Raw genomic sequence first — 13,939 nt, forward strand, 5'->3', positions numbered from 1 at the left:
GTGGGCACACGCTATTACATGCCCCCTCTCCCGGCCCCCCGTCGGACAGGGCTGCTCTGGGCAGAACTTGCAGTGGAGGATGTCCCTGGCTGCTCACGGGCACACATGTCCTGAAGGTGTGGGACAGCTCTGTGAGCACACGGCGCATGGCGGCAAGTTCCCCGCAATTGTCCCTTCAGGTGGACTCCATTGCAGCCCTCAGGGTCTCCGTACTGCGCTCTATTTCGGCCCTTAGGGTCTCCGTAGATTGTTCTATCGCTGCCCTAGCCCCCCCACATTCCGCAGCATGCTCATTGAGGAGTGTGGACAGTTGTTGCTGACGTAAAACAATCTACTCAAGGGAAATTTCACTCTGCTGGGCCATGCCCATTCCAGATGGTGTGGCGAAGGGGCTGCTCACCTCCTGCAGACTTTCTGGAGGGCATGGGGTGGGAGGCCAGTCCCCTTCTCCTGGATGCCCCTGTGTGGGCTCCTCCTGGGGGCTGCCCCGGTACAGACAGAGGGAATGAAGCTGCTCAGTGGGGCCTCCTACATCGGGCTCATCGGTGTCAGTGTCTGAGCATGCTGCTATGGCAGCAGTTTCCCCTATGCTGCTGCTCCCTGAAGAAACGGTGCCTTCAGTGGCCAAGATTGTGGGGACGTGTGGTGCTGCAGGTGCTGGCATGCTGCCTGTTGGGGGGCCGTCCTGTGTGCTGGCAGATGATTCTGCCTGCTGCGATGTCTTCCTCACTGCAGCTGAGGTGGAGGGTCTATGCATGGTGGTCCTGGCCCTCTTGGCTGCTTTTGAGGCAGGGGTGTCCTCATCCTCGTGGTTGGATTCGGAGCCTGTGGTGGGGCAAAGGAGGGATAGCGTTATTGATGGGTCTGCGGACATTGGAATGGCAATGAATCACCAGATTTTGGTTACTAGATGAAGCACATTTGAGGCAGGGGCATGCAGGTTGTCTCCTTTCTGTGTGGATGATGGATGGAGGTATGTGGGTGTCTGCAGTTGGGGTGTGCATGCTACATGTGTACAGGGTGGAGGTCGCATGTGGCTATGGGCAGTGTCCAGCTGATGTGTTGCATTTACACTCTAGGGCAACATTGTGCTACACATTAATGGACGTCAGTGACTATAGCATGTCTTGATTTGGGGCACCTACCTTCATCGCATGATGTCAGCGTTCCTCTTTCCATCCCTCCTACGCCTTTGATGCTTTCCATGCCTATTGTGCTGGCACATATTTCCTCCCACGTTTGGAGTTATATTGGGGAGTCAGCTCCTCCCCCGGTAGCCTGGGCCAGGTTGCGATTGGCAGAGATGATGCTTCGGACACAGAGCCTCAAGTCATCCCACCGCTTCCTGCACTGCTGTGGGTTGCGGGGTACGGTCCCCACTGCGCTGACGCGCTGTGCCACCATGGCCCATATGGCTTTTTTTTTGGCAATCGCTGCCCTGGTCATTTCGTTGGAGAACACCTCCGCCAGCATGCTTAGTTCCTCACGGGAAAAGCGTTCCTGGCGCTGCCGATCGCATGCCTTCTTTACGACTTTGGGCATTTTTAGCTAGGTATTTGGGTGTGTGATGGGTTTGGATGGGTCTCAGGGTCAGATGTGGTATGGTTGGGGAGGATGGCAATGGATTGTGTTTTTAAAGATGGCCGCCATGCTCTTTCCTGTTCCGCCGCGATGACGCTACTTCCGCTTCCGCTTATTTCCGGGGACCGCTAATTGCGGTGACCGCTAAGATGGGTGGCGGTAGTGCACCTTGCGCAGCGTACGATGCTGATAGGGGCCGTTTTGGGGTCTATTACGCCATCGCGTTCTTGACATTACCGCCATGGCGTAATGCCCGTGCGCGATGGGTCGGAATGAGCCGCATTTTACAGCATCCGGCCATGGCGTAAACGTTAATTACGCCATGGTGGTAATGTTCGGTACTTACCGCCAGGGTCGTAATGAGGCCCATGGATTTAATCTAGGGTGAGCAGGAACTAATGTTTTTAATTACTTTGTGGCACCACGTTAGGCTAATCTGAATCACACTACTGATATATAATATGCAAGCATTACATATGGGTTACTGGCGTGCATGTTCATTCATGGCTACATGCTTCATATATGAAGAGGGACTTCTCACTTATAATCATTGAAGGGGATAGTAGAACACTCTTACACTGGGTACTTGTCTAGTATCAGGACTGTGACTTAACTTTTAAGGACTACTTTTTACAAGTCACATCTTATAACACTCTAGATTACTGAATTAATGGGATTGTACCATGTTTCTGTTCTTCTTTTCATTTTTTAAATTTTCATCTGCAATTGATGCCAACTCTCCAACCCTGGCCTGACGTGTGACTTCAACACGGTATAGTGTACTAATGTTTTATTACAAAATGCTCTTGTTATGCTTTGACTATTTTGACATTTGTGATGAAATGTATATATGTCCAATGGAACTTATTATGTTGTGGAACATACACTATATGTTTACTTTTTATTTGTACAGCCTTGACAACGACCAGGGGTCGAAACACGTGTCGGCTGTTTTCTGCTTTTTCAATCATGGAAGAATAAACACTATACATCATATAGTTGAATTTCTGAGCCTTTATAGGATGGACTATGGACTAATTAAACAAGAGTTGGCCTTTGAGCACGAGACACTCTCCCGAACCATTTCATTTGAGTTTTTCTATATTATATACAGGCTGGAGCAGAAACTATGACCAGACGAGAAAGGATTAGCAATACTAATAGGAAAAATCAACGATATTAGTAGAATGCAAAATAATGACCCTCGGACTTCCCCTTCCGACTCTCCCTTCCTATCTCACTCACTCCCTCATCTCAATGAGGCAGTTTTCAGGTATATTGCTAGCCACTTTAATATAAGAACCTACACTAAGAGTCAATATAAATGTTTTTGGGAGGAGGCTATTGCTTCCTCTCCTAAACCCCACTGGCTCTATGTGAGCACACCCAATTTGAAGGTGGAACTACCACTGACTTTGCCTGCAGCATCCTTGCCTCTGCTCTGTCTCCACCTGCATCCCTTAAGTCTCCACTTAAGAAAGTGACAGAAACCACAAGTCAAGTCAATGAAAGTGAGAAGGTGTTAGTGGCTGTCAGTAGCTTTTCTACCATCAACGCTGGCTCTGGGTGGTTGTAGCCCCCTCACATCCTCTTTCCATGTGTGACAGGTAGCTGAGGCATTCACTTTGCACCACAGCATTCACAGGAGCATGCAGTGAATTCCTTTGGCATCTCAGAAATGCAATGGAGAACAGTAGTGAGCCAGCTCTCGTCATCTACAAACAGGTGGTACACTACCCAAAACACTGTCTGCTGTTTCAAGGAATTCACCTGTTGAAACTTCTTTTACCAGGCTGATGTGCCATTATGGCCATATACGAAAATGGGGGAGTGGCTCTGCCACCAAGTCAGGCCGCCACGAGATGGAGTGGAAATGTGGTGAAAGCTCGGATTCCACAAGGTTTTATAAACGGGGGCTTTAGTGTGCTGTGCAGCTGGGAGTGTTAACCCATTCTACAGGCCCAATGTTCTTTAAAATGTCCCATTTCTCATAAACTGGCCAGATAAAGTACTACTACGTTTGTTGTGTAAAGTCATTAATTGTGTTTCATGTGTGTCACACTGCTTCCTTAACTCACTTAATAGGTACAGTACTGGCACAAAGAGTGCACACACTATTCATACACAGAAAAGAGAACACACACAGAAGTTGAAACGTCCCTGAAAACCAGGAAAGGTACGAGATGGTTATCAGAGCCAATGGCTCTGACACAAAGAACAGGATTGAAACCTTCCATCCCACACTGCACAAATGCATCATGGTCAGCAACACTGCAAGCCACTATCAAACACCAAAGAGGTGCAGCATGGGAATCAGCAGGTCAAAATTCCCAACACATGAACCCATAAGTCACAGTCTAGACAGCAGTGCTGAAAGCTTCCAAAAGTACAAGCTTTCCTCACAAATACAGCACATACAGTTACTATATGCACAGGACCAGCACGTTTCCCTCACGAGAAAAAGAGGCACGGGAACAGCTTAGACAGGGCCTGCAAAGGCTATCCTCATACAGGTACAACATTGACTAGACTATTGCAATAGTGCCTCAAAAACAATCAGGTACTGCCAGGGCAGGGCTAGTGGACACTTTCCACAAACAGGCACAGCATGCACAGTTACTTCCAGCTTCCATAACAAAGATGCATGTATAGGGGTAGTCCGAAATTGCATCTCAAACAGATCCAACATTCATACAACAAGAGCAAATTTCTCTCACAAAAAGTTCAGCATGGCCAAGTGTATGTTGCCTCACAAAAGAAGTCAATGCAAGCACCCCTCACAAAGAAGAACAGGTATAGAGTGGACAGGCCAGTGCATGTTTCCAGCACACGTGGATAACGGCATGGACAAGTCTATTACATGTTTCTCTAACAAATGGGTACATGGACCACATGGGTAGGGCCAGCAAGCTTCCCTCATAAACAGATACATTATGTGTAAGTTCAGTGCAAGTCCCATCAAAACACGTACTGGCACAGGATGCCAGGGTCAGTGTAGTTTTCTCCTCACAAATATGCATAAGTACAACATTGTCAGAGCATCCAATTGCAAGGAACTGTGTACACTTCATTCAAATTAGTATATGTATGGCACACATAGGATCCGTGCAAGCTTCCATTACACACTGGTACACGTACAGCATGTGCAAGACTAGTGCATGGTTTCCTGCTCCTCCTAAACTATTAGAGGCGCAGAATGGTCTGAGCAAGGGCACATTCCTTTAACAGATAAATTGCACAGCATAGGCTGTGATAGTGCAAGCTTCACTTGCAAGAACAGGTACAGCATAACCTCTAGATCCATGCAGCCTGATATCTCCCATGCTCTTCTTTCATACCCCTTTTTTCTACACCTCTACTCTTGCCAGTTACCATTTGCTGGCTGGAGTGTGGGCCAGGTACAGGGGGCACACTGTGCAAACATGCCTTCTTTTTTTGCACTCCTAAATAGCTAATTACCAGACTTAACTATGTGGGAGAAGACGGGCCAGGTGAAGATGAGGTTGTAAGCGCAGCTCTTGCCAGCCTGGATAACACACACACACCACCACTACACTGCAGAAAGTCTCCACTCCAAAGTCTGCCCAGTATGTGCACTAGCCAATCTCAGGCTGTCCAATGATATGGGAAGGAATAGCCAGACAGAAAATCCTAAGACTTCAGGGCAGTGCAGCTTGGCTGGAGCATGTGACACCCTGTGGATGGCAAGTGCACTGAAGGCAAAGTGCCATCAGTTTTTATATTGACGTGATTTCTATCACCCCCACCTCCAGAGCCTTGCCGCCACCCCCAGAGGAGAGTCCATGCCCCACCCCCCAGCAGGGGCTGTGTAGGAGTAGGGGTACAGAAAAGCATGTACCTTTCACTGTGCAACAGTAAAGAGAGCAGGCAACAACCCCTGCAGTAGACGGCTGCTCTTAATTGCCAACACAGGAGAGGTTTTTCAATGTCATGTATATTTTTGTCATAGTCCATTATTCACATCATCCATTAACCCTTGGCATGTATTAAAAGACATATACATCAACACACAGTAGTTCAAATAGATGCCCCACACTTAATAGTCATGTTCAAATACTTGTCACTTGGTAATGAACACACAATGAATGCTTCTTACACTCTCATGGAAAAAATGTATCTTTTAATTAGGAGAAATTTGTAACAAAGAAACATCACCATTATTATCATCACTATGCACTTAGTAATGCAATAAATCATAAATGGAAAAGCTGAACCCTTGTCATTTGCCTCTATCTCAAATCAAGACTAAGACTGAAATCAACCTTCTCTGAGAAATCAAAGTCACCTTACAGACCAACTACCTGCCTCACCAGGTCGTGATAGGCAACCTTGCAAATCAGGCTAGGCAATCTAGCACTTCCCTCAACAAATGATAGGCAGTCTCAGAGAGGCATCTGCTTCAAACAATACCTCAAAACCTTTCTCAATGTGATTTCAAATGAAGGCTAAAAGGCCGCCTCATGCTCATTAACCGTATAAGGTAGGGAGTTGAAGAGGGCTGGATAATACTGGAAGCATGGAGAAATCCACAATTCAAATAAAAATGAAATGGAGTTGTCATCAATCCAAAAAGACACCTTCTATTGCACTGTGAGCTTTCCATCAGAAATGCATCAAAATAGGATTAAAATCTTCACCAGAAAAAGTATGGTCAATTGGGCCAATCCAGAATAAAGTGTCTTTTCTTAGGTTGTGAGTTGAAGTGATTGGGGGTGAGGTGGGTGGGGGTGGAGAAGCAAAGATCTTCCCTATATCACACCTACAATCCCCAAACTTTGGCCAGTACCGAACATGTACCTAAACAAAATATTTAGGACATAAGCGTCATCGGCCACTAGGAATTGTGCCAGAAATGCTGTTTTAGTTGACAGCACCTTTCTTGTGCAAATACTGGCCAAGGACATCTCGTCATTCAGCCCTAGGAATTGTGCCAGTAACTTGGCCCGCAAACTATAGAATCCTGTTTAAAACTACAGGTGAAACTACAGAAGGGACTGCCTTTTGTAGTTTATGTTTATGTTTATTCATTTACAGTGCGCGCCAAACCCGAGGATATAAGGGCGCATAAGCAGCAAGGTTATCCTCAGCTTGGTTACAGAGCTGTACAATAATTACAGTGTGTACATAGGTTAAAGCAGTCTGCAGTGTTTGCCATTATCTAGGTTTTGTATTTTGCAAGTACATTGGCCTTCGTCCCAGAAAAAGCCTACATAGTAATCAACAGCCATGTTTATCCAATAGGAGGGCAATGTACCAGGCTCAAAGCCACTGGGTGCGCAGCCCAGACTATTTCGAAAAAATCTACTGTACTTCATCGCAACATGAAAAAGCAAATGTCACAGCCTGCATTTCACTAAATATGGAAGTGTTTTCATCTCAATGTGCGTTTCAGCAAGAAGGCCTGGTCTGCGGCTCAGATCACATGCCATATGGGCATGGCTAATATGGGCAGACATAGAAAATACATGTCAATATGTTCACTGGCACCGCATTTGCCTATTAGTTGCTCCAGTCCTGGTTTTAATTGATCCAATTGCCAATATGACTTTCAAAAATATTCAATTTGTTCAATACTTTTCACCGTAAATTTAATGTTGGAACAGCATTTTAACATCAGAAGACACACACACAACTTTGACAGGTTGAGCGCTACGCCTTTATTCAGAACATGCACATATTCTCTTGGATTTATTACCTGCACTGGGGGTAAATATGCTGGCAAAGATTGCAAGGGCTGATCAGTATGTTTCAGTATTGCATTGAAAGTTAGCACAGAACATCACAAAATTAATTGCCCATCTTTTATTTGTTAACTTTCCAAGAAATGCTAGATAATGCTTGCAGCTGGGAATTCAACCAGATACACACAATTTCAACTTTCAAATAGCGTGTTCCCAAAATAAAGTCCATTTATTCTGAAAGTAATGTTAAAGTTGCAAGAACAAAATGTATTACATCTATTTGAGAGCAAATGCTGCAACACATTGCGGAGTCAGTACTCAGAGTCAGTCTTTCCAGCATTGCTTAAAAAGTTATATCTATCAGGTAGATCATGGTAATGAAAATGTTTCAGAGTAAATGTGCTTCAGGTACAGCATACTCTGGACTATTCTCAGATGATGTAGATAAGGCCCTCATCGTTGCTTAACTTGCATAAGGTCCCTTCACCCACCCCATCTACCCCTGCTCCTGCCTGTTAATCATACTTGGCCTGGCCCATCTTCTGCCAACAGAAATTACAGGAGGATCCTACCATGAATCTTGGGTTAGCTGGTGTGAGTGCTCTGGTCCTGACCACATTGTTTGATCAATTTATCTTCCTTCTAGGCCTCCATGCATTTGAGCCATACCATGTACAGCGCTGTTCAAAAACATGTGTCAGTAGGTAATATCCTTGCTTCCACTGCCATGTTAGAGTCCTAGAAATGTGAGTACACTGACTGACAACAGGATCCCTAATTGCTGGAGGAAATCATGCAGCTACGTTAACTCAGATGATTGGTTTACAGCTCTTCTGTAATTCATGAAAACAGAAGGGAAACCCTGATTTTTTGGCTGCAGGCTTCCTTTTCATATCACCTTGGCTGACAGCATTTGCCCAAATACATCATCATGGTATCCTTACCTCACACTGAAACTGGATGACGTACTTGTTAAAAAGAGGCTTTCCTGTTAGAAACCTCATGAAAAGATGAACTATTGCGCCACAAGACCGCCATCGGCTCAATGTCAACTGCCATCTTAAAAACCACACACTATTTAACAAATGTCTCTACTGTGCTATTGGAATTTCACAGCAAATGAACGAACATGGAGATCATGGCTCTATGTGCAATTGGTGTGAAGTTACTTAAACATAATCTGTCTATAGATGTGTCCCAAATACAGTTACAGACTGCAACCATCCTCTTTGATTCACTGCCTTCTCTTATAAGTTCAATGCATAAGGCAGTGCATTCAATTGAAAATGAAATGTTTTTATACTTTGGATCCAAAGATACATTTAGAAAATCTTTATTGTGATGGATATAGGCCCCGAGTGCAGTTCTAAAACAGACCGTTTGTTAAGAGTTTTTACCAGGGTGTTTTCATTTTCAGATAACAATAGGTAGAAGGAGAACATGAATAAGGCGCAGGGGGTCACTCCAAAAAGCAAATGGCAGAGAACAAAGTAGGCAAAGGAGGAAATTGAGAGAGAAAACAATGAAGGCAAAGCAAAACGGAGGGAGCTTGATCGAGTGGAAGCAAAAGAAAAAAACAGCTTGCAAGAGAGAGGAGCAAGGACTAGGAAATAAGGAGTGAAAAAGAGAAACGAGATAAAAAGCAGCATGTTGCAATACAAAAAAATGGGGTTTGGTGAAAGAATAAGGAGCAAATGAGAGTGAATTGGAGGGACTGCAGGAGAATGGAGTGCGAAGCAACAGGAGGGAACAGAAGAAATGCTGCAGCATACTGAAGAAAGGGGCGGTAGGGCAGGGTTTAGTAGGAAAGGCAAGAGTTGCAGAAGACGCTGCAGGAAAAAGGGAGGTGGTCCAGGTGCCACACGAGTAAGGAAATAATGAAGCTGAAGCGGCGGAATGGGAGTACAGGGGGGCTGCAAAAAGCAGGGAAGTTTGATGCATGTCATCACAGAATAGGCATCACGTACTGCAAAAGGGGGAGCAACTGGAACCAATGACTTTAGTTGATGCGTATTCAATGAGGGAGCTAGACAGACAGTAACAGAGCAGGGAAATAGTTTGATGGATGACATCGGTCTGGGCCTCAGTCAGTAAGATAGCTAAAATGGGTAGTATTTGTATCTAGTTGTGGGATTCACTCTCTCCTTTTTTAACAAAGAATATAGTCTCTTGGTGTGAACATTTCCATTCCTCCAGATTTCTCGGAAATAAAAAAACTAATTCTGTTCCACCTTCGTGGTGTTGGAGCTCCCCAATGTTTTGTAATTCTCAAATAGGTTACCTTTCTTTCACCCAAATTATGTTACATAGGGCAGCTGTCCACCCTGGTTTGCCAAAGTTCAAAATACCTTCTATGGCTTTTCTAGCTCTGGTTCAAAGTGTTCATATCTTTTTTCTTCCCCCTTTTATAAGGCATTTGCACACTTTGGCTCCCGCAACCTTGATAGTTTTCTCAGCCGTTCTTCACACTGTTCATATCTCTTTTAATCCCCCTCTAATAGGGTATTTGTACGCTCAAGTTTGTTAGGCTCCCGTAACCTCAATAGCTTTTCTCATTCCCCCTCTTGTAGGACGTATGCACACTAAGGCTTCTCAGCCTCCCGTAACCTTGATAGCTTTTTCAGCTGTTACACACAATGTTCAGACCTGGTAACGGTATATTCTGTGTTGGGTTTCTCAGGCTGCCATAACCCTTTTGGCTCTCTCAGCCTTCACTCAATGTCTCTGTTGGGTTTCACAGGCTCCCGTAACCTAGTCTGCTCTCTGTTGCTACGTGGGTTGGTAGCTACGGTCCGACGTGTGAGAAACAGAGGAACCCGGGCTCCCTCAGACAGTCTGGTCTCGGCGGAAGTTACAGGCTTGCCGGTCCACCACAGTTTCTTCGTGGTCACGCCACCAGAGGAGACAATTGTGTTTCTAGCTCTGCCTCTCCTCTGACTTCGGCTTCCCGGTCGGGTAGAACAGCAACTCTCAGGCATTCGGCTAGTGCTTCAGTTGCCCTCCTTGCTGCTACAGGCTCTGCCGACCTGCTGGGCTTTGCACCTCTAGGACATCGATTTTGTGAAGGCACGTCTCTGCGTAGCAATTCTCCTCCCTCGGTAGGAGTCTCTCTGATTCAAAGTTCCTCTTGGTTTTATACATGTCCTCATGAACAAAAAGGGTGTGTCCTCCTGAAGCAAAAGAGTTTGAGGAAACGTCTCTATTCTGTGAATCCAAAATAATATCACAGGTTAAGAGCTCTTTAACGGTGCCGTTCAGGCAAAATCCAGCATTAGCTGGAGGCAAGGAGACAGAGGAAGTGTCACGGTTTGGTGATGTCAAAACACGAGTAACAGTCTTTTCAGTTTCCGTATATGCAGATAAGAAACTTTGGACTGGGAGTTCCTTGTCAGATTGGGAGTCCTTGTCCCAGAGAAGGGAGTCACTCCAAGGGAGGTCCTTCTAGTCCAGACCCTGCCCCTAGAAAGGGTGTTGTTGAGCGGGTTCACTTCCCTAGCCTTAAAGGGGGTGGCTCCCCTCTGGGTAGAAGGGACGAATTGTCCAGATTCATCACACTTATCAGAAGTTCCAAAAAAACGTTATTACTGGTTTATCATTGTCACTTTCCACTGCATTTCCGAGATGAGGGCTACTCCAAAGGATAATAGCTCTAGCTCATCCAACTCTTCCAGCATGAAATACTGCAATGGTGGAAGAACACAAACCTCAATACAATACAAGATGCCTTTACCACTGAGGCAACAGCATACATTTTACATTTCATAAGGGATTTATTTTCTCCTTAAGAATGAACTATGCAGGCAAGTAGAACTGTTCAGACATTGTGTAAAGGTACTCAGTTATTTAGATGTAATACAAACCATTGTGGGTATTCAGATATTTTCGAAAGTATTGGGGTAGGCAGGTTCCTTTTTGGGCTTTTAGTTCTTTGCTGTTTGGTCACTGATAACTAATCCCACTGCTTTCCTTACATGGCTCAACTTCTGTGTAGCCTGCGGGCCTGCAGCCCGGCCCTTGTTTTACAAAGTTAGAAGCAAAAGCCAAATGTACACTGGTAGCAGGTTACACCGTTTTCAAACATCAAATCAATCACAAGTGTACTTACTTTTTGAAGCAATTCTGAACATTAGTGATTTTGAGGGGGGTGTTTCTTCTTCAACTGCACCAATTTCATTTTCATTTGTTTCCATGTTGTGCACTAAGGTTACATCAGGTACGTCCTCTCTGCAAAAAAAGGCCAGTTTAGAAAACAGTAATACAATAAAGGGGGGTGATGTTGATTTTGTTATCATATGCCAACAATTTCTTGCAAAGTCAAAGACTGTGGGAATACCAAGACCTAAGCATAACAACAACGCAACCAAATTCAAGCTTTAATGGCAACTGCAAACAAGCACTCACTCTGCCAACGGTTTTGGCTTTTGTAAAGACATTATATTCTGAAGCTTTGATGTATGGAAAGTGAGTGTGTGTATTCCCAGCGTGTGGAAAATAGCTTAGAGCATATGTGCCTTTTGTGGATGTATGTGCATTGTTTAATAGTCTCATGAAACATTCTGAATGGTTGAGCAAGTGTCCCTGGGGGCCAGAAGAAGCCACTCTTAACTCTTGGAGGCAGTTTATGGAGAATGCCCCAGAGTCTGGCTTCTCTCCTCAACCTCCTCCACAAGGAAATCTCTCTACTGGCTGCAGCACCAAATCTAAGTCAGTATAATCTTTGTGCTGAAGGGAGCGAGGCTCTACATGGAGTATGCCTCAAGCTCCTGACTAGTGCCCTCATTGTGTCGATAGTCCCCTTGAAGAATCGTAACAATTAATGTACTTACAGGACTGGCCAGGCTGGGTGAGTGATAATCCAGAACAATGGACCCATAAAACAAAATTTCCCAAAGGTCGGAGGAAGGGATCTAGAAGGGTCCAGCTGCAGGGAAGGGATGAAAGTTAAAGATCTAGTCCAAGAGGTAACCGTAAAGGTATACCTCCCTTAGGTATCCAAGGAGAGGTGAGTCGATTGCGGACACCTGTCCTACAGGATGAGACCCCACCCCTTTTCAGCCCACAACATTACCAGTGAATCACTTGCTTTCTGGCAAGAAAGCCAATTATATATGTGACGGGCTAATTAATCTTACTCTTATAGATATGTAGGTAGAATGTGCTGGTCACAGCAGTTTGAATTCTTCTACTGAGGCAAACAACTCTTTTCAGCCGAGGTGACCTCGTGCTCAGCTTGCCCAGTGCCGCGACAGACTGGTTCATGGATACAGCAAGAGTTTGAAGAAGTGCCAAAGGCAGCACCAAAGTTTCCATTGTTTGAAAGTGTTTGAACTCAGGCAAAATGCAGGAGACCAGCTACTTGGATTCTTCAGTTACTGTGAGTTCCAATCCAGGGTCTTAGGGAGAGGATAGGTCTGTGTTCTTGTTCTCCCAAAAACAGGGGAGGCTGGCAAACACCTGTTACTTCCATTGAGGTCATGGGTACCAGTGTAGCTGGAAGAGCGGCAGGTCTTGCTCCAGCAACAGGTCACCCCCAATGTGCCTAGGGGATGGCTAGGAAGCAGGGCTGCCTTGGATCACCTGCATTCACCTCACAAATGGAGGATTTTAGAAAGGACTGCTCTGCCAGTAGGGTCCAATGAATTCTTCTTGAAGAGTCCAGAGATGAATCAAAGAAGTAGTGTGTGATGAAACTGAGGATGTCATCACTCTTTTCCCTGGGATAGCCTCCCCCCAGGTGGCATGGGGACGGCAGTTGCTACCTGATCCTGACACTAGGGGTGGCTGTATGAGGGTGGACCTCCCGGGGGGAGGTGACTCTCAGGGAGACTTGACGTCCTTGGAAAAAAACACAGGCCCTCCTTTTTCTTTCAGGGATGCCTCCTTAGCCATACAGGCCTTAATGGCATACTGTAACACTTATCCCAACCTCTGTATAAAGCTAGGGTGTTAAGCCCCAAACTCCCATTAGGGAAACCATACTGCTGACTGGGATAAAGAAGAGGTAGGGAGTAGTGAAGATCCCTCCCTGGGAAGCTCAGTATCCACTTCCCCCAAGTCATTCAGAAACCAATTATCAAACCACTGACAAGAAGAAGAGTGACCGAGTAATGATGATTGAGAAAAGATGAGAAAAGAGTAAGCAGACCGGGAAGTTTAAATACGGGCTGGTTGCAGCTAACAGCAGGCAGAAGAGGGGAAAAGCTGCAAAAGCTGAATCACCTTGCGAACCGCAAACTGGCTGGATACATCGTTGAAGGAAGGAGCACCGTGGCAGAGGTTGGAGAAGCAGGCCCGATGAAGGAACGGAGAAGCAAAGGTGCGGCAGTCCACCATTCGGTGAGCAGTACAGCAAGGCAGAGAGGAATGAAGGGCACAACAGGACAACCAGTAAGCCCTGGGAAGAAAGTGGGGTTACCGGGTGGTCAGCAAACAAAGGTTGCTGTGTAACAACAACAGAAATATCCGGTGAACCGAGAAAAATCAAATGGGTTACTGAGTTATTAAATAAAGGGAAACACTTCCGAAGAACGCGACGAGCAGAAAGTAACGGAATCATTAAAGAAGCCAGAGGATTTAGTATGCACTTGTTGAATGAATTATTAAACTCCAATTGGGGGGAGGTAAGACTAACCCATATGACAAAGACCTTGCAAGTA

At 45.5% G+C, this 13,939-nt stretch overlaps 1 protein-coding gene across 1 annotated transcript in view; it reads right to left on the reverse strand.

The window, feature by feature from the left end:
• Positions 1-13,939, reverse strand: part of LOC138453728 (two pore calcium channel protein 1-like) — a 1,160,417-nt gene that overhangs the window by 88,039 nt on the left and 1,058,439 nt on the right. Inside the window, exon 18 of the mRNA XM_069606850.1 lies at positions 11,389-11,507. Coding sequence (XP_069462951.1) covers positions 11,389-11,507 — 119 coding nt within the window. The remainder of the gene's footprint in view (positions 1-11,388; positions 11,508-13,939) is intronic.

The sequence above is a fragment of the Ambystoma mexicanum genome, chromosome 4p, assembly GCF_040938575.1.
Source record: "Ambystoma mexicanum isolate Mex_15411 chromosome 4p, UKY_AmexF1_1, whole genome shotgun sequence".
NCBI lineage: Eukaryota > Metazoa > Chordata > Amphibia > Caudata > Ambystomatidae > Ambystoma > Ambystoma mexicanum.